This window comes from Sylvia atricapilla, chromosome 6, assembly GCF_009819655.1.
Source record: "Sylvia atricapilla isolate bSylAtr1 chromosome 6, bSylAtr1.pri, whole genome shotgun sequence".
Taxonomy (NCBI): domain Eukaryota; kingdom Metazoa; phylum Chordata; class Aves; order Passeriformes; family Sylviidae; genus Sylvia; species Sylvia atricapilla.
Genome location: NC_089145.1, coordinates 51,930,244 through 51,957,001, shown reverse-complemented (window position 1 = coordinate 51,957,001; position 26,758 = coordinate 51,930,244). Strand labels below are relative to the sequence as shown.

The 26,758-nt window shown below is 40.1% G+C and overlaps 1 protein-coding gene across 1 annotated transcript in view; it reads right to left on the bottom strand.

Moving 5' to 3' along the window:
* Nucleotides 1-25,510, bottom strand: part of KCNK10 (potassium two pore domain channel subfamily K member 10) — a 54,135-nt gene extending 28,625 nt beyond the window's left edge. The window contains exons 1-2 of the mRNA XM_066322301.1: nucleotides 25,459-25,510; nucleotides 1,958-2,286 (exon numbers count right to left, since the gene is read on the bottom strand). Coding sequence (XP_066178398.1) covers nucleotides 1,958-2,286; nucleotides 25,459-25,510 — 381 coding nt within the window. The remainder of the gene's footprint in view (nucleotides 1-1,957; nucleotides 2,287-25,458) is intronic.
* Between the last annotated feature and the right edge of the window lie 1,248 nt (nucleotides 25,511-26,758).

Here is a 26,758-nt window from a genome sequence, read left to right as displayed (position 1 = left end):
AATCTCAGATGATACAATTTGTCCAGAATATCTAATGACAGAGTATGTGTGCTCTTTATTTTAGTATAACCACTTTTGAGGTGAAAGAAGAAAAATATTGTGTAAAATAAAGAATTGGTGTTGGTCCATAACTTAGGCTAGAGAATAAGGGCTGTTACTGCTGCAGTTGGTATGCAGAAGTCCACAATCTGCTGAGGTGCTTTCCTTGTTGTACCCTACACTAGTTCTGCTTTCTGGTTGGAAAGAATGTATTTTGCGTATCTTTTACTAGTGACAATCCCACCAAATGAATAAAAGCTTCTTGCTTTTAATGTTTTCAAAACATCCTTTAATCATTATTTCTAAGGAGTAAAGGGAAATACAAATCTCTGCAAGACTGCCAAGAGAAACACATCTGAACCAATATCCCTGCATCCTGCCAACTAAACATGTTCACCTGTCTTTTGCAGACAGATCAAGGATGTGATCCAAGCTACCCCTGATCCAAGCAATATTACTTCCTGCTAAAGAAGGACTGTTCTGTCTTCCGTGAACACAGAGCACAAGAGCACATCTATTTGCAAAAAAGTTTAGGCTGAAAAGTAGGAGAAGGCCTTTTCTGTCACATCACTGAGATACTGGAATATCTTATTAAAAGAAACAAGCTTATAAATTTGATTCACCTATAGAAAGGGATTTTTAACACAACTGACTAGATGGACACAAGAATTCAGGGGATAGCTCCACGTTCTTTCAAACAGCCTGAAATCAACAAGAGAGCTCTGGTGCAACACCCCAAAGGGAAACACTGTGCTCTTGGAAGGCTGACACGATTTCGGATGTGAAATATGAGGCTGAAGTTTAAATATATTCCTTAGGTATGTCACATTTCTTATCTAATATTTTTTTTCTCTGGGCTATCTGATAGGCTTTCACATGGAATCCCAGAAGATACTCTACTGAAATTCTTGTAAGATCCATAATAATTTTCTTGTCTAGAGTTTTAATCAATGAGAAATAAATCTATCCTTGATAGACCTTTCTTGCATGTTATTACATTTTCTGGTTACCTTTGCACATTTGATAATCATTTCCTTCATAATTGATTATAAAACTTTTCATACTACATTGGACTAAAACTTCCAAAGTTTTAAATGACAATTAATTTCTATTTTGATTTGTATACTTCATCCTCCTTAATTGAATTAAAAATTACAGCAGCAAACCTGTAAGTTCAGAACTTTTGGCTAAATATTTATTTCAAAAATCCCACCTGTCCTGTTCTATGTGCCCCTCCCAGTTGCTGTGTTGAATTTTTGAAAAAGAATAAAGAACTTAAGACCACTTGAAAGACCATTTGTAGAGATGAGGGTATATGTCTTGCAAATCTGTCACCTCTCTCAAAATTTTTTTCCAGGTATTAGGTTCTGCTTTTCTCTGCATATATCTTTCATTATTCTGGTGAATTCAAGTACCAGTCTCTTCATTCTCATGACCAGTGACAGGACTTAAGGAAATGGCCTGAATCTGAGAGATGTGAGATGTGAGAGATCTACGTTGGATATCAAGAGAAAGCTTTTTACCCAGAGGGTGGTTTGGCACTGGAACAGGATCCCCAGAGAAGTGGCCATAGCCCCAAGCCTGACAGAGTCCAAGAAGCATTTGCATAATGCTATCAGGCACATGATGTGACTCTAAGGGTGTCCTGCATGGGGTCAGGAGTTGGACTCGAAGATCCTGATGGGTATCTTCTAACTCAAGCCTATGCTATGATTCTACAGTTCTATATTTACAATATTCTGGAGATAAAATTTTTGCTTCTCAGACCTCAAAATGACTAGGAAAGAGCCTGCTCTTCACACTGCCCATTCCAAGGCCTCTGTGCACAATTTTGTGCCCCACCAACTCCGCTGGTCAATTAACCACTGAGCTGTTTCTGCTAACTTCCAAGAAGTACCATCTTCTTCACGTGGCCTACCTGAATCAGTGTCTCCAGCTCCATCTCGGTTACGCAGATGTGCTCCTGAAGAAAGACAGCCTTCTCCGACGCGATTGTGTTCTTCAGCCTGCTTTCAAAGGGCTGCTCCAGGGCACGGAAGACGAGTCCTCCCGCCACCAGATAAACTACCACCACGAAAAAGATTGCCACCACTGCTCTCCAGTCCATGACTTTCTGCCGGCCTTGAGAAGGGGCTTCCATGGCAGCAACAACAGTGGCTCGGGGGGAAACGGAGAATTGTGGAGATGGGTAATGTCCGTTAGTTTTGGGCTCAGGCTCACAAGCCGGCACTGGTGAGGGAACAGCCACTGAAACACAAAGCAAAAAACCTTATTCAAAATCAAATCTCTTAGGGCATGACCTTGATTTTCATAAAATCTTCCCTAAATAACATTTTCAAGCTTTTACATAAGTCATGTTATTCACATACATCTGGAAGGTTGTCCATCCATACACATACATATATTTGCCTTGACATTGCAAGAGAAATATAGATTGGATATTAGGAAGAAGTTTTTCATGGAAAGAGTGATTAAATACTGGAATAGTCTGCCCAGGGAGGTGGTGGAGTCACCATCCCTGGATGTGTTTAAAAAAAGACTGGATGTGGCACTCGATGCCATGATCTATTTGAGGTGTTAGGGCTGGGTTGGACTTGATGATCTTGAAGGTCTCTTCCAATCTACACATTCTGTGATACACAAGGGTTTGCTTTGCCCATTACCTCTAGAACTTCACCCATTACCTCTAAACTGGACAGGCCAGTTACATGTGCAAAAGGTTCAGAAATATGCAGAAAACCTTTTATGCAAAATGAACATGAAAATTTTGACCACCTAGGATATAAATTACACAAGGTGGTGTTTGGTGAAGGACTCTGGCAGTGATTTACATCCTTAAATCATAAAACTAGCAGTGTTAATAGTGCTAAGAAATTGAACTCTTAATGAACACTTATCACTGCCTGAGCTGGTATTGACAAAAACAGAAAATGCTTTGCAAACCACAGTGGTGTTTCGCTCACTGACATAAACTGGCCCATACTATTTACCTGGATTCACAAAACCATCACTCCTGCAAATGTCCTTAAAGGCTGGAACACAAAGTTTAGCATAAATCATGTGTCTGCTAGAGTATACAAGATGTTTGAGGTCAAATTCACACACCAAGTGCAACTGTGGACCTCTCACCTTGGGACTGAGACACTGTATAGCCCAGATGACCTTTACAATACATCAGAGCTAACAAGTCCTGGCCTCCAGTTGGACTTAATAGCCTGACCACTGTGTCAAGCTGCCAAGACATGTAAATCAAAGCTGGGTCACCTCCAAATAATTCAGATGTCTTATCATCACACTTCCCCATTCTCTGTTGCCAGTGTTACCAATGGCAGATGTGGCCGGGCTCCTCAGCATCCACTGGCATAATGGTACCATGTAGGATGTAGGATTTGAAGATGCTGGATTCATTTTAAACCAAATTCCTGTGTAATCTTATCATGGTGCAGCTGCCACTGGTCTTAATTTCTTTGAAACCAGATTAATTTTTTGCATATAAGACCTAAATCAGATTACAGCTACAATACAGCCATTTTAGGTGCATTCTCTGAACTTATTCACAATGTGCCTTTGCTGTTTCACTTAGAAATTAAAGCAGAAATATTTACAACACCCCATCAGAGTGGCATTGCAACCCCACTCTCTAAAATTTAAACATACAACATGATTATACCTTGAGTCTGAAGAGGGCCACAATTCTTTCCTAACAGAAACCATTTTATGATTCTGAATATTTTCAGTAATCACTCAGGTGTTTACTACACTCATGTTTTTCTACAAGCAATACAACTCTAAAGCATTGCACGGAGGATAGAGCTTGCAGCTTATCTGATAATCAATAACAACAGAAATCTGTAGTTGATTTATACTTACAGTTAATATTTTGTTTCATATATGATTTAGAGGTCCAGATACCAAGTAGATTAGAAAGGATCCAGGATCAGAGCAAAAGCCTTTGTGGTGGATTCCTTTTCTGTTTGTTTTGCAACACCATGTGGCATAGGTGTTCAGTTTGACTATCAAAAGACCTTTATGATTCTCAACACTTATTAACCAGGATGGGGTGACATCAAACTTAAAAGGATATTTTCTCTTATCTCCAGATATATTTCATGTGACTGTTAAGAATTTTATGTGAGAGTAGGAAGAAGAGTGACAGAATTAGAAAGAAGTCACAATTTTTGTAAGATATCAGTATATTTATTCTCTAAGTTTCCTGAAAGTATTATTCTAATAAATACAGTGAATTTCAGCAGGAAACACCAGAAAAATATGCAGAAGAAATATAAAATATCGAGGTTGTATGAAGCAGTTAGAACTTCCCTTTCTCTATAGGCAAGTACCTTAAATCTGAGTGACAACATCTCCTTACTGAACTAAATTTGCATACTCACAGAAGTGGCCCAGCTGATGTAACCCAGTGTAACATAGCTTCCATAGATTTCATAGAATTCATACAATTTGAATTAGTTAGGGCCTATAGCTACTGTTTGTACTGTAGACCAACACAAAATCTGCGAGCCTGAGGGCTGATTTTTCACTCTTTGGATTACTCAGCATCAGGATCCAAGGCTCACACGGTAAGAAGGGAGCAGAATTTCTGTGACAGAATGTTACAATTTTTTGAAACAGGTATCCTTACTGGCATAGTCCAGTGTAGACTGAGTGAGCCTCTCAGTGAAAAGCAATGTCTGCCTTTAATATGACACAAATAAGTCAAGAAGATGAAGTCAAGAGCTGGTATCACTAAAACAGCATTTTTGAGTTTTCTTTTCCTGTCTGCTACTATAAATGTTTTTTTTCTTACTCAAATAATGTTTCTGGTAAAGTGTTAGTAACAGCCTTACAGTAAAATCATGGCTTGCTTGGTTCTGTCTTCTAAGAAAAATGCGTTGTACTGATTTTAGAACAAGATGGGACTTTCACAGTGGAGAACATAAAACCTTCTTATAAATATTTTGTCACTTAAACAGCTTAGTGAATTACTATGCTCTGCTTGCTTATCTCTGAAAAGAAGAGGAAAAGAAGAACTGTCTTAGTTTTTCATTTTCTGCTGTTACTAATAGCTATCCTAAGTGAATGTAGTACTGTTGATCCTAAAGTATTTTATATTATATAAATAAATTCATAGGAAGACTGTACTAAAGCAGCTAGTTTAAACAACTAATGTGTAACAGAAATGGTCTTACAAAGCTCAAGGCACAGCTGTAGTCAATACTGCTGACATTTTAAGGAGTTAGTTATTAGAACAGTGTAGATACTCCATCAAGGAGCTACCCCACTCTTTACAAGACAGTGGGGTTAGTGACTTAAGCACATGGTAAGAAGTCAGAAATCTTGATTTCTAATTGGAACACTGTCTCTGTGAATCTATACTCTCACAAAAGTGCTGCCATTTGCCTTTAAACCACGGTTTCATGCACTGCAAAAAGAGAAGGTAGTGCTTACTTTTCTACAAGTGCCCTGGGAAGAGTTAATTTCTGAAAATAAGAGCTACATGAAATTCCAGAAGTTTAACAAGTAATTTTACTAAAATCAAAGGATGAACTACATTGGCAATTCAACAATGTGCAGAGGTATACAGCTTAAAAAGATAAAGGACTTCATAAATTCTTGCATTTGTAGAGACAGTTTAGACCATAGCTTAGGACAAACAGAGCAAAAGAGAAGAGGACATGTTTACAATAAATACAGAACAATCCCTACTTCATTTGTTCATGTTTTTTCAAGGCAAGCTGCAGACAGAACAGGCTTTTCCCCAAACATAGCCTCATCCATACGTTTGTTAAATTGTATCAAAGAAGACTTAATCAGCCTCAGAGAAAACAATGATAGATAACCATTCACATGCATGCACTGTATTAGCTGACAGCTAATCTCATAGGTACAGGAACCTCAAAGGAACACTCCAGTGTTTCAAAACAGGCCCTTTCCCAGTAAAAGGATGCCAGAGAGCAAGGAAAAGTAAATTCCTGATTTTTTTGATAACCTTCAAAATGAAACAACTGAAGATCTTAATTCTACAAGTGAAATTGCAATGTTAGGATCTGTACAGTCATTCACATCTGATATTACCACATTACCTGCGCTTGTAATGGTGATCACTGCCAGGGCTCCCCCTGACATGTGGAGAGCTTAAATACCTCAGATTTCTGCTAATATTGATGAGAATTAAGGAAGCAAAACTCTCACTCATCATCAAGATGATGGGGTAAAGCTTAACAGGTTAACGTTGTAGGCAATTCCCTCCTACGCAGAGGGCCGGATGACGTGGCCAGGCCGGGCCCATGGCGGGGCGTGCTGCCTCCTGCGGCCTGGGACATCACCAGGACACTTCCCGGCTGGAATGGCCCTCACACTGCTGCCCTTCCTGGTCTGCCACGTCAGGGGCCCAGGAAACGGCAGCACACAGTCCAAGGGCGAGCAAAAAGGACTTCAGGGCCTTCTGATGTTCGCTCAGGGAACCTGGGGTGTGGGTTACGGTCTCCTTTCTAGCTACAGTTGAAGGCAGCAACATGGGAAGAAATGGACAAACTGCACAGAATGGCTCCGTGGCTGATATCATCAAAATGTTGGGGGTTTTGAGAATGGAAGAGCTCTACACAGCCCCAGGCATGCTGGCATCAGACGGGATTCACCTCGCTGTGCATTGGAGGAGTCTTTGCTCAGGAACTGGTAGGGCTTTGAACTAGATGTGAGGGGGTAGAGGGGCAATATGAGGCTTGTCCCTGCCAAAAGTGAGAAGATGTGAAGACAGATAAAGGGACAGGGTGCTAGGGAGGGTTCTTTGCAGTGACTCTGAACTGTGCTAGCCACCCTGGATCATACCACTCACAGGGAGATGAGCCAGGGAGTCCTAACAGAGGCCACAGGGAAACACCAGGGAAATATCTGAAAAGAATAATGGGGTGTTCCTCTAGGAAGGCAGCCTGGAAATCCCCAGGAGCAAGAAATTGGACAAGGAAAGCAAAAGACTGGTATAGCTGAGGCTGAGTAGGGAACTGCTGGTCCAACTAAAGGTAAGGAGACAAATGCACAGACAGCGGAGACAAGGACATCAGTGGAGATGGAGGGATGGGGTAAGGAAGGCTAAGGCAAAACTGAAACTGAACCTCACAAGGCACACCAATAATAACAAGAAGGGCTTCTGCTAGTATGTTAACCAGGAAAGGGAAGTCAAAGCCCCCTGATACACAACAGTAGCCCTCTGATAAACAACACTGGTAAACTGGTAACAACAGATGAGGAGAAGGCTGGGGTACTCAACAACTTTTTTACCTCAGTCGTCAGTGACAGCGTATGTTCAACTGACCTTTGACTATGAAAATGTGGCTTTGCCACAGTGACCTGTATCCTGGCAACTATCTTACTCAATATGCTAAGAACATAACAGATACAAAGAAACCAGATTTTGGAGGAGAGTTTCTTAAATTGTTTAAACTAATTTATTTTTTTTTAATAAACATGTCCTTCTCTGTGTTACTGCTGTCACAATTTCTGTTGTGAAAAAATATAAGTCAGGTTCAATAGTGTCTTATTCAGTACTTCATTTTCTTCCACTTTCCTGTGTTACACAGGCAGAGAGCAATGTATGTACATTTTAAAGAGAGAATAATAGACAAATCTAATAAAAATGCTGCTTTCACAGGATTCAACACAGAATTACATAGAGGCCATATGCACTTATACATTTATAACCTCAGCAACAGGATTTGAGTTTGAAACATGAGTTGATCAAAACTGAAACTGGACATTTCATCTCCCATTTTAGTGGTGCTATCGAAGGAAGGAAACAAAATACTTTCAGTTCAAGTAAAAAGGTTTGCTGATGCGGGTCTAAAGGTAAGTACCAATATTTTTTCCCAAAATCCTCATAATACAACAGGAGGTTTCTTTAAAGAAAGGAAATTATGATTTCTTCAGACATGTTCATATTCAAATATCCAAAATTTCCCATGAAGCCTTTTTTATGTTTATATTAAACTACAGAGGTAGAATTATAAAGCAATCTCATCATGTAGTCCAGTTTCGCTGAAAATTCAGGAGCAAATAGTCTTCCCTACAGCTTTTACAAGATTGTACACTGGGTTTTTGGCACTTCTACATCCTTCCCGTAGCACTACTTTATCAGCCAGCATTCCTTCCTGATCTAATATGGAGATACAATTTTTTTTGTCAAGTGTATTTTCCTATGAAGTTGCCGGACAGAGCTCTCATGCACCAAAGCTCAGAAATGTCTGTGAGGTGTTAACAAAATCCTCTGCAGCTTCCCTGAACTGATCACTAAAAGTAGGTGGATCCACCTTCTTTAGAATGGATCATAAAGGACTGGAGAAGATACTTAACTGGCCATAATTGGTTTTGAGTCATTTATCTCAATTTAAGTGGACAGGTTTTTTTCCTCCCCCAGTCCTTCTTCTGAAGTAGCCACACACTGAATTTAACATTAAAAGGCTTCCTGACTGAACAATATAAAAAGGCAGGAAAATGAGCAGCCCACCAGTGGATAACATATTAATCTTTCACTCCAAGGCTCTTGCTCATCTCCAAACAGAAGTTCCTGGGGGATGTGGGTATCTGGCATATGCTTCCAGTCTCAAATCTTTCCCACAGACTCCCCAGGTTCCTTCAGATAAGGGCTGCTGGAGTTAAGATAGCAGGGCTGTGCCTGGAAATCATAGCAAGTATAAGAGGTATTTTAGAGAAATAGCGGAGGCAATCAGTGTATTACCTATCATCTATATGAACTTCTCAAGAATATGTCAAAACCAGAAAATGCAATCAAAAGGGAATTGGATGGCATAACATGAAGCAGGTGAAAGTAATGAAACACTGACGTTTCCATCCATGTTACCAAAAAATCATTAAACTATCAAAATTTTGCATTTTGAGGATATGGCAAATCATTTTCACTATCCAGTTTGCTTGTTATTCCACTCCCACTCACCTTCCATTCACCTCTTTTTGCTGTGGTTTTTAACAGGTTTTGCAGAGAGAGTCCATTTAACCAGCACAATGAATGCTGAATTTTTATAACTGGGCATTCAAAAATCTGATGCTGGTTTAGAAAGTCTGGCTTTTAGAACAAAAATCCCAGTAGACAATGGCCTTTGTGTTTGTACAGCATCTTTGCATGATGTGGGCTAATTAACAGGTGACATTACAGCTGTGATCAAGAAATGGGAGAAAAATCCTGCCTGCAGGCTACGATTACATATGGGACAGAACACAAGTATCCCTGTGGCAGTTGTTCTGGATTGAGGAATAAGAATAATGAGAATTGCTGTCTGGGGACCACAGGACTCATACAGTCATGGATCAAGAAAACTGCTATCAGTGCTGACATGTTTTACACCAGTTTGGCCCTAGTCCTTCTGCCTATCCCCAAGGCACACAAACTGAGCAGTGAAAGCCATTACAAGCTTGCCACACAAGGGGAATTTCACCCTACTGCTTCGATGGCGTTTTGCTGAGAACTGCCACTGAAGTGAGAAGCATTACCAATGCATTTACTGTTCATGAAAGCAAAGCTTGACATATTGTTTGTTAGGAAAACATGGAGTGCCTCTGAGCATAGAGCTTTTCACTGCAGCAGCACCCCCTGGGTTAAATCTAGCACTGTTTTCCCCGAGGAAGATCCTCTAATGCAGCATTAATGCTGCTGACTTCAGCAACATCTCAGCTGTCTGCTGCAAATGCAGTCACCAGTAGCAAGGCATTCCACGGAGTATGAGACAGAAAGGTAAAGGCAGAAAGGGCAATACACATTAAACAAAACAGACTGGTTGTGCTGTTAGAAGAAAAGTAGCATTGATTGCTCCCAATTGCCTCTTTCCCTGAGTGGGGTGGTAAGAGGGGAGGAGTATGTTAGGTTAGAAACGTGCATAAGGAATAAAGGCACTGTTTGCTTCCTATTATAGGGTAATGTTAGTGAAATAGAGTAAAAGTTCATAATACTGAGTTATCCCTGTTGGTGGGGAGAGAAATGTCAGCAATATGTATCAGAGGGAAGTATATCTGACCATTGTTTTGCCGTCCCTGGCAGCAACTTTGGGAAGTAAGTTATACCAAAAGGGTTCTGCAATTTCCGTACCATTTGTGATATATTCCCATCTAGTGCTCAAAGTAATGATTCTTAGTAAGCTTCCAAAACCATCTACATACTTCTGCTGCTTTAGTTATAATTGAAACATACTAATTAATAGCTCTTGGAATACCCCCAGCTACTTAATTAATGTGGAACATAGTTATTATGAGAAAACAAAAAGGCACTGTTTTATAACGTTTTTCATTTTTTTTCATTAGAAAACTATAGTTTAGGCAAAAACAAAATTTTGGACAGATAAATTGGAACATGGTAAAAAATTAAGAAATCAGTATGGTCTGAGTTAAGGTGTCTCTTTAGGAAGAGCTTTGCAGTGGTGACGAGAGTCTTCACATAGTGGTGGTGCTGGTGGTACTGTAAGTCATCAGTACTGAGGAGAACCCAAGCCTCTTGTCTCTTCCCAAAGAGCTTCTTTAGTGTCAGACAAGAACTTAGTTATGCAGTAAGTAATTAGAATGAATTTTTTCCATCTGAAACCAGTTTTTTCCAAAGAACAAATCTTGAGGGAAATCTTTCCTGTCCATACTACCAGAATATACTGTTCCCATTCACCTGTGCAGCAAGTGCCTGACAGAAACAAGTACCTGGCTATCTGGTCTGCATGACAGTGTTTTTTGCCTTGGGTGGCAAGGTGATGGGGGCAGGGTGGCTACAGTGGTGGTCTCTGTGGAAGGCTTAGGGCTGCCCCTTTCTGGACACAGCCAGCTCCTTCTGATTCCAACAGACCCACAACAGGACATCAGGGAAGCTGGTAGAACTCCTGTGAAAGCAGACTTTAGAAAAGGAAAATATTGTGCAGACTTTGAAGACTGATGAAAAAAGTGTGAGAAAGAATCCTAGAAACACCAAGGTCAGTGGAGGAGAAAGAGGCACTCCAGGAGCTGTAGGAGATATTCTCCTGTGACCTGTGAATTTTGGAAGAAATTATGATGGATTTGGTATTTCCCTGGAGCTCATGGAGAGGATGACACTAGAGCAGATATTCATACTGCAGCATGTGTAGGATGCCAATTGAGGGCACAATGATATTTCCTGAAGTTCTGCTACCTGTGGAGAGACCATGCTGGAGGATGTTAATCCTAAAGGACTGCAGCCCATGGTATGGACGCATGCAGGAGCAAGGAAAAAGTATAAGGGGAAAGGTGCAGTCTAGAGGAGCTAGACCCACCAAAAACCCCTACTCCCAAATCCTCCCTGCACCATGTGAGGTGGGGAGGAAGAAGAGGAGTCAGGAATGAAGCAATAAAGTTGCTAGGAAAAAGTAAAGCAGGGTATTTTAACCTTTGTCTTTATTTCTTATCATCCACATCTATTTTAATTATCTATAAATTAAATATATTTTCCCCGAGTCAAGTCTCATTTGCCTGTGATGGCAATCTCTAACTGGTCTCCCTGGCTTTATCTCAACCCACAAATTTTCCAGTTTTCTTATTTTCTCCCCCTCTCCTGTTGAGGAGGAGGAATGAAAGTTGCTGTGTGAGCATCTGGTAGCCAGCCAAGGTCAACTCACCACAGAGAGTTTGCACAGGTGCAATAAAGATGAGGACACAAGTCAGACTCTATTTTTCACCAACGCTTTCCTCTAAGTCTCACCAGGTACTTGTATATGGATTTGGTGAAAAAAGTCATCAGTCCAAACACTAAGAATATCAATGTACAGATCAGGATTTAAACAACAATGATGAACAGGAGTTAGCTACAGAGGCAGCAAACAATAATGCATTTTTGTCACTCTCTACTGGAGCTAGGTCAATTTGGAATAAAAACATTCATTTATCTTGTTGAGTGGATTTGATTTTTTTCACTTTTTATCACCTTTCATTCTAATTTTCCCTTCTCAAACATAAGCATTTTACATCACTCACTTTCTACACACATTCAAAAATTGATGCCAGAAGCCCACATTTTCACATAAAGCTAAATGTCAAATTGATAAAATATTTCATTGCTGGCAGGAAGCGCATGCATACGTAACCAATGAAGTAGCAATACAATGTGATGTCTCTGACAATTCTAAAGAAGTATAAGAAAACTTCAATCTTCTTGTAGATGCTAAATGGCTTGAAATTGGGTGTTGGGTAGACCTGACAAGTTGGATTACTTATTAGTCTAGTTTTAATCAGTTTAACAAGTATGCAAAAGATTAAAAAGTCTATGCAATTATCATTCCCCTGAGCTATGCCATGTCCCTCTGCTTTGTGAGGCTGTTGTAAAACTCTCTGCTATTCTATAATTTAGCAGTTCTAAACCTACTGTCCCTAAAGAGATAGAAAAATGTATGTATCAGCAAATTTAATTTTAGTCAAGAAAGTGTAGTGAGAGAGGAGGGTCTGAGTACCATTTTCATGCTTATTCTATTTCTGAAAGACAGTGCCATTTCTAATTGTGAATGTTTTAAAGCACAGAAGAATGGCAGTTCGAGCATCTCACAGGATCTTTCAAAGCAAGGAAAGGGAAAACTCACAATGGTGGTCTAGGAAAATAAGAAGTCTGAAGGGCTAAAATCTAAGGGCCCTTAATCATTTAAACCCCAGAAAATCTCACTATGCCAATAAGTTTGTTCCTAAATTAGTTTTTGTATATGTCCTTATTAATAGTCAACACAGTCATCTTTTCAACAACCCACATCAATTTCCAAAGTACTTGCTTAATATAAATGAAAATGCTGTTTAGATTATATGTAAAAAGGTGATGTCACAAATGACAATAAGACTCTGAATAACTAAAGAGGGCGATGAATTCTTTCCTGGAGCTCTTAAGAACAGTGCAGGAAATAACAGATTAATCTGTACCAAGTAGGGGAATATACACACTAGGAAAAAGTCTAGCTACAAGGAGAGCTAAGTATGGGAACAGCCATCAATATATTGAAATGTCCTTTATTGGAAGTATCTAAGAACAGTGCATAAAATCACCTGCCAGAAATTGTCAGTGTTATCCATGTCCTGCATACCCCTGTGAATCCGAGAAGAAAAGCTAGTGAAGATTAACAGAGAAAAACAGCCTAATGTTGTATTCAACATCCAGAATCTGTAAATGTAAATGGAATGTAAAAGGTATATTAAAAAAAAAACCCCAAACTTTCATCTTGACAATCTAGTCTCAACTCCTAGCAGGAAATGCTCTTGAAATCCTTTTCCTCCCCTTCAATGTACAACAGTCAATCACACCTCAACATTCCTTTTTGTATCAGTTGTGCCAAATCTCATAGCATTTCACAAATAATAGATTAACCCTGTGACACTAAGAAATAACAATGTATATGTTCACAGTTTGTCTCATGTAAACCCTGCCACAGGTTTAGCAAATTAATTAAATTCAAGGGTAATTTCAAAAGTTGATTAAACAAGCTCTTCAACATATGTGCATTAAGAAGGTACAACGATTTTTCATCAATGTATTAGCAAATTTTCAGGTTCTTTTAGAGGACATGTTCTTTACTATACATTACAGAATGCCATTATATCTGTTACAAAATTAATAGACAATCATAAATCAGATTCCTTTCTTTTGCTGGTTACAAAGCAAGAATATCGTAACCACATGTAATCTGCTCTAGATGATCATTTACAAGAACCTCCAGATTCTGACCCAGCCTCTCCTCTGTCAGAATTGCAGTCTGAGTGTGCCCATGAACTCAAAATGGACTGCACAAGAGTTACTCTCTTGCAAGCACAGCTTAAGATCTCCTGCTACTAAGGCTATGGAAATGCCAGGGAAACAACAGTAAGCCCAAGGCTGGTTTGAGCAGGTATCTGCCAGGACTTATCCACTGACATTAAAAAAAAATCTCTGCAAAAGTCATGGTCATGGGATGCTGGGATACTTTCTCCTCCCTCCTCCCTCTCCCAGGCACTGCACTATTCTAATGCATACGTGACAGCTCACTGGTCAAAAGAATAAATGTGCTAAGGCAGGACATGAACTCCAGGAATAGCTGAAAGCATCAGGGTTTTTTTCTGTTTGGCTTCAGGACAGCAGTCCTCAGGGAGGTTCCTAGCTAACACTGGCATTCGCATGAAGATGCACTTGCTGCTGACACCATTTGTAGCACTACTTACAGAGCTGCCAAGTCCAGACGAATACTTGATAGAGGTTTGTCTTGTGCTGGAGTGAGATTGTACACTCACTGCTGAGGGCAGTTTGGATTTTGTTTCCCTTGCTTTGCTTTCTCTCTCTCTCCTGACCTCTCTTCCACCCTGCCCTCCTCCAAATCCATCCATCTGCTCTTGTCCCTCACTTCTTTCCAACTGTGCTGGCAGCATGGAAGGTAACACACTCATAACTCTCTGCTCAGTTCCTCTTCTCGGCACTACCCTTCCCATACCCCCAACACCTGAGCCCACGTTCATGTGGGACAGGGCTCATCAGTGAACCTCAGGAGAATGAAAAATTGAGCAGAAGAGCAATACAGTGAGGAGCAGGAAGTACTGAGGGGAGATTAGAAGTGATTGACAGGGTCAAGTCCCAAATATGGAGCCCTTCTGCTTCAAGATTGGTGACTGTGTTTGTTCCAACACACCCATTGGCAGCAGAGCTATCATCAGCTTTATGAGGCTATTTATAGAGAAACTGAATACGGAGAAACTCGTGAAAAATTCTCACCTTTCTCTTCCTGAAATAAGACTAAAACCAATAGAACATGCTAAAATCTGTTTCCCTAGCAATCAATTGGTAATTCTTGCTCCTGCTAAAATTGAGAATTCTAGTTCATGCAGGTCTCTGCTCTGCCAAATAGGAAGCAAGTGCTTTTGGCTCAAGATCTTGAGATGTAGAGATGAAAAAGAGTTCTTGTCAGAAGAAATGACCATACCATTGTTTTTCCTCATTAGGGAACACATAGAAAAACTGATTTTTTTTTATCAGTATGGTACAAGCACCAAGGAATAAACAGCTGCTCTCTGGTTCTCTGCAGATTTCATCCTTCAGTGACCAACAGACAGGTTGAACAGTGATGCTGCTATTTATCCATAATCTTCTTTTTACAGACTAAACCAAAATTTTTCATTACATCATTATGTGCTTTGTATGAAACGAGTTGTTTAGTTTTTCCTCAATAGGAAGTGTTCCAGGATTACAGCAACATTTAGGAAGAGTCTGAATCTCCCAACACAGGTTTTCAGTGTGTTGAAAGCACACTTCAAAGCACTCACAGGATGATGTAGGGTCAGGGGTTTTGCTGGGATCTTCCAAATATCCTATCTCACAGATTCAGAAAAGAGATTCAGCCAATGGTCTCATGGCCATACCAAATAGTCAAGGAAACCTAACTCTTGGAATTTAGCATAAGAAGGCCTGTGTACAAAGGATAGGACATTCTTAATGAAAGAAACCTAGCTGTAAAACAATGAAGTGGAAGAGACAACAAAGCAAAGGCCATGCTGGCCCTCCTAGAAGGAAGCTATCTAATCTACAATTGGCATAAGATTGATGCTGGTTGTCTGCCAAAGATACAGCCTTACAGTGGAGTTAAGGAATTCCTTGATCATCTCAGTCATGAGAAGGGGACTTTAGCAGCACCACTGACTGGACATTAGGCTAGTGGTGTCTCCCCCAATTTGACCACTGATTGGGATCTATAGAAAAATACTTTGAATTCAAGCAGATCTCATTAGTGATTTACCATTTTAATTAAGTGATAATTTCTCAAATTTTCTGTGCAACAGCAATAAGAGTGGATTTTTCCATGTGGCAATGGTCAGAAATCTTGTAAGAAGCACATTGCTCAGGCTCACTTTTAGTTCTGAAGCTACACTATTTGCATAGCCTGAGGATCCAATCAATTTTGATGTTTGAAGTTCTCATACACATTAATACTCTTAGTTAAAGTGAATGAAAGCTTCCCAACTCTTAAAAAACCTATTCTGAAACAGGATGAAGAATACATATAAGACAGGTAGGAAAAAATTAATCTGTGCAGAAAAGATTTTTCACAAGAGAAAGTTGCTATCTGAAAAGCATTTATTCAGCATAGGCATTTTTATATTCTCTTATTCTAAATTCTTTATAATATACACATTTTCATTCACACTTTCAGTGTGTAAGTCAGCAGAAACAATCCTTGCCTCATTTCTTTGCTTGGCTCTAACTTGGAATACATCCCATTAATCTGTCAACGCAGATGTGGTCAAATCAATCAGTGCAGCCTAGAGAGATTCTGCTGACTCTAAACCAGAGGTTTACTGCAAATTCTCCTAGCTCCAATAACAACATTTGACTGTAGCTCCCTTAAACATAGCAGGTCCTTAGAAACTTAGAATTCCCTAGAATTTCAGATACCTACTTATATTTAGGTGTTTTATTCTCCAACTAAGTCACACTCAAATGGTGTAATTCAGTTGCCCATCCCACTATCAAATGAGAGTTATGGGATAACGTAACAGCCCTTAAGCTGTGTTCCAGAAGGGCAGAAGTCTCCCTTAGATCTATTATCACATATACCTATACAAATATCTCAGCTACCTTGAAGCTCCTTAAATGTCAGCAGATGCCTATTTTTAGAAAACTGAATCAGCAAAAAAGTGTGTGGTAGCAATGAGAAATTCAGGTCACAAAGTTACATGTCAGTATATCATTGTAACCCAATAAACAGACTCTATTTCCTATGAAGACAAATTAGGCTGTAGGATCATAAAGAGGCAATTCTGGTGGTGTTTCTGCAGTTGTCATGATTGCTGCTGCTCAAGGCTCTCTGCCCAATGCTGTCTTGTGCAATCCAAACTTAGCAATGTTAACATTTGAGTAATCACTGATAGACCTGGTTTAACCTAGGACATCTTTGAGATGTTCCTGCTGCTTCCTGCATTTCAGCTGGGAGCTTCTGCAGTGTACCATTTCTTTCATAATTCTCTCATCAATGAGATCTTTCACACACGGTACCTAGTGACTGTCCTTTATTTCTTAAGATGAAAAGCTGAAATTTGAGAGGTTAAAAGCTCTGGACAAGCTGTCCGTATGTATTTTCTGTTTTCAAATCATGCTAATGTTATTATATTACAACATCAAGTAAGAAATAATCCAAACATCCTTCAACAACATATCACTGAATCTTCAAAAACTCAGCGGCACAAGTGCAAGGTGCCAAAATCCAAAATCCTCATCCAGTAAAGTCAGTGGCATGTGGTTTTTTCTTCCTAGGGAAGAAAAGATGAGTCAGTCCTGCTGAGATATGAACATATGGCTCTAAAAACCTAGGTACTCAAAGCCTGGTGCTTAAAGCACTGTGATGATCCTGTATAGTGATACCATAATAACTTGTATTGCTTTCTAAGAAGATTCTTTAGGGTGTTGTCTTTTGTCATTGCCTGCTAGCAAAACAGTCTATTGTCTTCAGGAAAAAAAAAAAAAAAAAAAAAAAAAAAAAAAAAAAAAAAAAAAAAAAAAAGTATCACACAATCATGCATAATACACAGATTACCAGAAAAAGAACTGAAGCAATTTAAAGATCTATTAAATGCATCAATTTGGGGACAAAACAGAGGAACAAATGGAAGAAACATTAAGCATGTTTCTCCAATGAAAGACTAGTTGAATAAACAGATCATCATCTATGACAGATACCTAATACATGAGATAAAAATATTTTGTAATATGTCCATGAGATTAGTTATAATGTGATTTATTTTTGCTCACAGAGGAAGACCTTGATACATGCCTGAGGCACCAATAGAGAACACAAAGATATTTCAGGAATTTTTAAAATATTAACTATGATACATGCTTACTTCTAAAAGTCAGAAATAGCATCATGTGCTTGAAAACTGTGCATTCTAGTGTAAGGCAGCCAAACTCATCTTTATGTCCACACATTTCTTTTCACAGCATTTTCAGCCTTACCACAGGTAGACTCTGTTCATTCTGCATTTTCTGCACTTCTGTCAGCAAATCTAACCCTGTCACTCTTTGGACCCACTCTTTTGTAATCCATACTTCCTCAAGTAACTTATTTTGTCTCTCTTTATTAGGTCTTTATTTCTTTCCAAATGCCTTCTAAAATTTCAAATAGCAAACTTTTAGAAAATGCTAGACCTAAGTATGTCTGGATTGCAAAAAAGAAATTGAGCCACACCCAGATTTTGCGACTGATTACTACTCCTATTCAGGACTCCAGATCCTAAGTGCATCATGTTTCAAGCCCTTTCATATATGCTGTATCTTACATCTTTTGTAACAACTCCAGCTTCCAGGATGTTCTTTTTCCATTTTAAAAGCAGAAAATTAAAATTAAGCCAGGCTTGTGCATTCTCTTCCACCTTTTTATTCCTTCATACAAATTTTAATAACAGATTCTATCACCTTACTAGCGTTCATTTCAACTTCCAACACCATGACATATATATAGATATAGAGATATATAAAACCACACTGAAATTTCTATCCTAACCTCAAAATTGCACCAATGTTCTCCTAAGCTCATATTTTAGGACGATTGGATAACACATGTACCTGAGACACTTTGCCAACAGTAAGATTTGTAATAGCATAAGAATTGTATTAGCAATTAAATAAGATGAAATCTGAATTCTTGGTTTCAGCATTCCCAAACCAAGGAAACAGTCCTAAATTCTGTGACTCATTAACATGGTAAGAGATATATAGTTCAATTTTGAAATATATTTTTGTTTAAATACTCTGAGTTGATACTTGATTTTGAGAAAAACAGCCCAGAAAGTATGTTTGGAGAACAATAGTGGCTGATGGACTAAAAAGGGTTGGTACTACCACCCTGAAGTACACGGGTGTAGGATATATGCTGTTCTCACCTGTTGTTTTATCTCATTGAGAACTGCATAGCACATCATTTATGAAAGTCAGCAGGTTGATCTTGGTGCATGTTTCCCATTACACTACAGATAAACAACAGAAATATAATCATTGTCTCAGGAATCAGGATATAGGCAGCCTCTGTTGGACAAAGGCCAGGTCCCAGGATGTTTTTAATTCCTACAGAAAAAAAAGACCAGAGATATTCCTATGAAAAAGAGATTTTAAAAGATATTATTTGGCCTTTTGCTGAATGTCACTTCTTCTATATAAAACTTCTATATGAAAAACAGACAATGTTCAGCAATAATATTCTCTGCTTCAGCCTTTGCTATTACACTGAGATTATTATAAAATGATGGTTAGGTACTTGCATCACACTGAGCTCTTTAATACTCTACCTTGAATACTAGTGTGTTGCTTATCCCTTTCTTATATTGATGTTCTCATTTTTCCCTTCCCATTTCACTCCAGGTGCTTATCCTATTTAGAACACAAAACCTAGGGCCTCTGTTTTCCTAGTAATTCCAGACATTGCCTTACTCTTAACTCAGCAAAACCTGTGGCAATAACACAGTTCTTTTAAAAGGAAGAATTGCATTTTGCTCACACTGAAGTGAATGGTAAAAGTCCTAGCTCTGGATTAAATAAAGAGGGTAAGAATGCACCATCTATATGCACTCTTCTCTCTGAAGCTGATATAGTCCACACACTAGCTACATAAATCCACATAAATGCCAAAAGCTGAAACAAAACCTGCCCAATTACAACTGGTGTCATATATCTTCATCCCAAGAGCAACCTCCATCACTTCAGGTAGCATCAGTTTTTTCAGGAGTTGCCCAAGGGACTTTTCTGTCCAAAAGCCATTAATGGATTACTCTTGTACATACATGGCTAAAAAGAGCATTGGTATTCTTCACTGAAATCATAATCCTGTCCTAACCTCTGCCAATTGATGACAATTCTATTGCTCTTCCTATCTTAGACTTACAGCTTCCTATTGCCTTTGATTTTATTCCCTTTTCCTCATACTACAGATGACATCTTAATGGTACCCTATCCTTCATCTTTCTTACCTCGACTAGAGTTGTCTTCCTTCACTACTCTAAAAAAGCTGCTGTCAAGTCTTTTGCTCTGCCACTTTCCTACTACTAATTTTACTTTTCTGAATCCTTCATTTCACCATTAGCAGGGCATCCTAAGACAACAATGACAAACTAATAGCTGTCTGCTTGTCTTTCTTTCTCTCCTCCTAATTCAATTGTATCTTTCTATCTCTTACCACACTGGCATCCACAGTACTCATCTGTCTTCTCTGCAGGCCCCACATACCCTTTACTAAAGTTCTCGTTTTTTCATTCTCTTCTATTTGTTTTCCAAGCTCTTCAAATTTTCACCTTACAGTATTTGGCACTATTATGCCTACACCATGCACTTCCAGGAGTGTCCTCCTGTTTGTCCAATTTACACCCTCCTTCAGATATCTCATTTAAATAAACTCCCTGCAGTGTTCTACAATCCATACTTACTAGGCACAGCAGAGTCGCAGTCTATCAGATGGGTGGGTAAATAGCCAATATAACTTTGCCACACAATTAGCACAGGGTCAGTAACCTCTGACCATGGGTCATTGGCAGGGATCAGACCTACTTTTTCACACATTACAGCTTCCCAGAACAATCTTCATCTACTGAGCTAGTAACAACCAACTTCTGCTAGTGCAGAAAGATATTGTCTAACTCACAGTTGCATTCTGCTACTTTTTTACCTATCTTCTTGAAAACAGAGGACAGAAACCAACACCTTTATTCTAATCATCTAGGCCTTTCTAATCAAGTTGACCTTCAGCTTTGGTCTCTTCAAACAATAGAACAGAAAAATCAGGTACTGCAGCAATTTGTAACACTTCACCAGCAGCGTCAATTTAATTTGTACTGAGTGCTGATGTTGGAGATTTTTCAAACAATCGTTAAGGAATGCTCCAATCCTGATATCTTCAATGAAGGCATTTGAGACTCAGTTCATTGTTGCACACAGAGATGTCCAGTGATGCTTGAGATGTCTCAGGTGAAGTGAGAAATCCCAAGGCCAGTGACAAAGGACCTATGGAAAATTTGGGTCCCTCTGAAGCATTAGCTGGGGAATATAAAATGTGTTTAGATACTTTTAATGGGAAACTCAATTGACAGTTCAGTGTCTGTAAAGAACTAAGTGATACTGGTTTCCTCTAGTTGTAAAGTGCAGAGACAACCTTATTTCTTAATTGATGTGATCTGTGTATGATGACAGGTTGTTTTGCTCCCTCCTAATTGTTTTAGCATTTAATTGCAATGCATAAGCTCTCCTTTCAATAGCAGATTTTAGATTGCTCTAAACAAGTTAATTATATTTCACAACACCCTTGTGCATTAGGGAAGTATTAATATTCCTGTTTTCCAGTCTAGGAAAAAGGGAAGACAAGAAAGGGTAAGTGGCTTCCTGAAGGTTAAACAGTGTCAGTAGCAAAATTTAAAAAGGAACTCCAGACCCTCAACCACAGTTTGAATTTCCCACAGACCATTAACACCCATGCTAAATGTAAGGATAGTAATAAATAAGCGATTTTAGAGTTTCAAACTGCAAACAGTGCATTTGCGAAAGGATCAGGAACTTGAATGAAAACTTCAGAGTTCCAAAACTTTAGTGTTGAGGTAAACATTGAGCTGGATATCCAAAAGGCTCTGACAATCCATTTCACTGCAATGACAGCAGAAACTGCAGGCACAAAGAAACAAACAAGACTGAATTCCATTAACTCCCTGCTAAGAGCATCACAAGACATCCCTCCCTTGAAAAAGACATCTCGCCCTCACCCTAAAAGACACTCACACTTGGGGATAATTTCTAAGCCTATTTGAAACTGTCTCATCTGGGTTTTTTTGGGGTTTTTTCTACAAAGTAACATCAGGTTTAGGCAGATAATTTTTAGGAAAAAAGCTGATATTGCTGTAACATCCAGATGTCTCAGACAGGATGAGAGTCACACTGGTTTAGGTACTATATAAAAATATATCTGCAAAGACATTATGAGCTAATTCAAGCACAGAAAACAGGTGGGTGTAACAAACAGCAGGAGGACTGCAAGAAAGGAGAGATATGAATGACAATTATGAGAATTAAAGTCTTCATATGTGGCTAAAAATCCAATCTTATATTCTAGAAAGTATAGATGAGAGGTTGTATGAAGTATGAAACTGGAAATCTGTTCTTACACTAATTTCAGTTATTTCCACTTTATCCGAATTATACCTATTGTGAGAAGTGACAATAAGAGATTGGCAGATCAAATGTTTTCTGATTGAGTACATACATACTGATTCCACCAGTAACACAAAATAACAAACATGTTTTTTAAAATGTAAAGCCAGGTACTGTGATATCCTTTACTCCTACACAATATGTCCAGTGGTCCCTAAAACATTCTTGAAATACCTGCTTGGGGCTTTCTGAGTAATTTCTTATCCTATTCCTTCACTGAATATAAATTGCATGGATTTTAATCAATATATATCAAATTCTAGGGCATATTTCACATTGGATTGTCAAGACCAAGTCCCAATGAGTTTTGTGATTGAGTTTGATGTAGTATGGGCGCTTCACCATAAGAATCTGGACCCTATACACTTCCAGATTTATGAAATATTTGGTTTATCTAGAAAACACACTCAGCATTTACATGTGACACAGAGATATACTTTATGCCCAAGACCCATGAAGATAATACACAACATGAAAAATCACAGTTTCATCTCCAAGCCCTGCTTGTACCAGTGTAATGGTTAAGAAATCAGTCTCCCATAACCTGTCTGTCAGACCATTCCTCATGCCAATACTATTCCTTTAAACATCTTCTCTCCAAAAGTCTTTCTATGCTTTATTGGTCTTTGCTGATGGGAACTAATACCAGTTCTATGCCAGATGAAAGTTACCAGCAGCCCCTAATCCACTTCTCTATGTAAATATTTATAGTTTGCTCAGCATTATGGGATTGAGCATTAATTCATTTCAATGACTATCATTCTGACCTGGGTTCAAACCAGCAATATCATCAATTCCAAGCCAGCCATATCTCCACAAAAAGGGTCCCAGTCTTTAGAAATGTGTATACTTTCTAGAAAATATTGCCAGGTCTAAACAGTCTTAGAGATGTCATAGCTCCCACTTATGTCCTTGGGCTGCTAGCTTGCTTGCCAGGAGCATCACTTGATCTATTCCAAGTACTGTTAGCACAAGTTATCACAATTCAAACTGGACAAAACTATGGAAACTGCATGTTCTCTGGCTGACAGCCAGAACAGTGCACAACCATAAAATACTCTCTGAAATGAGCCTGGTATTAGAGTGTGAATACTAAGTGGACATGAGCTGTGTTCTAATACTCAGGGCTCTTTGCGTCCCTTCACCACCAACTTTCTACACATTGATCTTTGTGTCTGAGAAAAGCTACTTCAGCTCTTAACTCCAGACACACCACACAGGATGCAAAACATAACATCATTCTTGTATGTGCAGAGAACCGACTACATACATGAATGTAAATGAGATTCATTCCAGAGCTTTTAGTTATTTCACGTAGATCATTGCTAACATTTATATCTACATAAATATATTTTTGTTTTAAAAATAATAGAATTCTGATCTACCTTATCTTCTATACACATAATTCTTCAGTGGGATTATGAGAGTACAATGTCACTGCACTGTTTCTCTGTTGGTTAAAGGATTGGGACTTAGACAGCTTTTGCTTGCCAAATTGCCTTTTTTCCATTCTACCAAATTTTATCTATTTTCTGAGTCTCTTGGAGAATTAGAAAATAACTTTTTTTGCTTCCTCCTTGGCAATACATCAGCATCTTTTCTGTCTGCCTAACAAAGTCAATACACTGAGGGGAAATAACTGGTAGGATTCTGAAGTTTTCAGCAGGCATTCAGCTTGGTGGGTTTGGGGTCTTTTAACTGCTACAGTACTCTACGGTTTTGTGCCATCAGTAAATTGTGGCCAACCACCTGTTGGATCCATATGCTTTAAAGCTGATTGCCAAGCAAAGAAGCTACACAGATAATGTCACCCATACATCCTCCTGTGTGCCTTGTCAGACAAAAGAAGGAAAGATATTTTTTGCATTAAAAGACATTTAAATTAATTTCATGGATTTTGCAATTCATAAAATGAATTTAAATTAAGCTGCAGCAGACCCGCATTAGAAAAGCACCTGGGTAGAGCAAGTTTTCACCACGAAGAATTTAGACCTTAGGCTAAGGAATATACCATTATTTAAATAATCAAATCTCTGTTAGCACTACTATCCATGTGTTCATTAGGAGGATGAGGGTGGAGGAGGCTGATGTGTTGATTTCAGCCTTCACCTAATTAAAGATGTACTAAGGCTTAAACTAAGCCTGAATTGTGTGTACAGCAGATTTTTCTACTGTATTCCTTCTATAACATGAGAAACTAACATTTCATTTTGTAAATGTGAGGGCATGGAGGATGACAGGCAAATCGACCAGTAAAACCAAACCTGTGGAATAAAGAGGAATAATCAAAGCTCATGTTATCACTTCATAATTCCTGCAAGCACTGCTGTACAGCAACTGGCAGTTCTGCTGCAAACCTGAGCAATGGCTTCAAGTGGTTCTGCTCCTGTACCCATGCACAGAAATATGACACACCAGTGTACAAATTACCAACAGAGTTTTTTCAGTCACTTCTGTAGGATGCAGATGAACCTACTCCCTCCAGAGGCTAGGAGACTATTTGACTATGATTTATTTTTAAATACTACTTGGATCATCTTATTGAAAACCACTGCACTGGCGTAAATCTCATTCCACCATCACACAAACACATTCCCTAAGATTGAGTGCAAATGTACCCATGTAGTTAATCAAACTATCCACTTGGGCCGATCAGGCATTAATAGGATACAATAAAGAGCATAAAGGTCCCTTCGGGCTCCCTTATTTAATCTGTCATTTTATTCCATCCAGACTAAAGGTCTGTCCACACTAAAGGTTATATTGCTGCGGCATTCTACTCCTGCCAGCAAACATGTGCCATCTAGGAGCCCCAAACAAGCACTCACATCCATGTCCACTCCTGTACCACCCATTTAGCAGAGACAATGATCACTAGAAACAACAAAGGAGCCACTGATAAAACAAACAATGCTGTGAGCCAGAGATCACTGCCATGCCAGCCAAGTTTGCCTTGAAAATACTCAAGAAAAAGGAAGAGGGGGAGGCAAGAGAAACATCTAATACAAAACTGTAAAACTTACACCTAGAAGAGGTTTTAGCCATGCAGCCACCCAACCCCATATCTGAGTAGCATTTTCTAATGCACTGCTATAGAACTGAGCAAGAAAGACTGAGCTATGCTCATGGGAAGCAGACAAACATCCAACGCCTCCTCCCATTTGGAGTCACATAGTCCCCTATGAGTCAATAGACACAAGGAATAATAATAATTGTTATTACGGTAGTAATTATAGTAATAGAGAATCACCAACCTTGAGGATCCCAGTTCACCTGTTTTCTTGGATTCTCAATTGGAAATTTCATCGCTTCCTTTTTGCAAAGGGAGTAAAAAGAATTAAATGAATTCCCAACCTTCCTGTCTCGATGCTGCAGTCAAACAAATTAATTTCAAATTATAGGGAGCCTGCGCTGTTTGACAGAGGGAAACTGGTGGTTGCCAGGGAAAGAAATACACAAATAAATCGAAGAAGGTGGGGAAGGGCGGGCAGGGGAGTGGAGCGGAAGGGTTTGCAGGCACCCCAGCACAGAGAGGGGTATAAGGGATGGACTGAGGACCGGAGAGAATCTGGAGGAGCAGGAACGGAGCAGACAGGTAGGCAGCGGGTCCAGGGTGCTGCTGGCTCCTGGGGAGGCTCCGCAGCTGTTTCGCCCCGTCCACCTGCAGATGTCAGGGTGGCGGGGTCCCCGCTGCAGCGCGGCCCCTCTGCTGCGCCCGCCCGAGGGGGACCCGGGATGGAGAGAACGCAGGCTGGCAACAATCGGGGAGTCGTCCAGCCCCCCACGCCCCCAGAGACACCTCCCACACGTGCACAAGCTCCCTAGCCTCAGCCATCCCCCAAAAATGAGCGCACCTCGGTTCAGCCCCGGGCACTAGAGGGGTAGCAAAAGTCCGCCGTGGGGCGTGAGCCGCAGCAGCATGGCTGGGGCGAGGCGGGGGCGAGGCTGGGGACCACCCCGGCTCAATGCAGCAGCAGCCTGGCTCGCCCAGGAGAGCCGGAGCAGGAAGAAGAGAAGGAAGAGGAGGGAGCCACCCTATAGCTTTGGAGGGAATTCACGGAGCCCCTCTCTGCACTGGCATAAAAAGGGGGTGGGGAGAGCCTGCGAGTCCCTTTGTAAGAGGCAGTGGCGGGGTGCCTAGGGAGGGGGCAGGCTCCGGCTGTACTCACGAGGTATCCTTCCCGAGAGGGGGATGCAGGCTTGTTTGGCGGAGTTTGCAGCCGGAGACACGCTCTACTAAGCTACGAGCAGCAGCGGCGGTGGCGGCAGCACATGGCAGGAGTACGGCAGCATCCAGAGGCTCTGCAGCGCAGGGGGAGGGGAAGGGCAGGGGATGGTCCGAGCCCCCTCAGGCTCTGGGGACCAGGAGCGGGTACCCCAAAGCCAGGGGACCCCTGCTCCCCTTTCTGTCCCCGATCCGCACTGTGGACAGGGATGGACACTTCGCGTCAAGGCAATGCCTGGCACAGCCGGGCTGTAAGATGTGGCCAAGCTGCAGGGAGGGGGCAGGAGGGAAGAGCCCCCCCTAAGCTCTCAGGGGCCTTCGGGGAAACG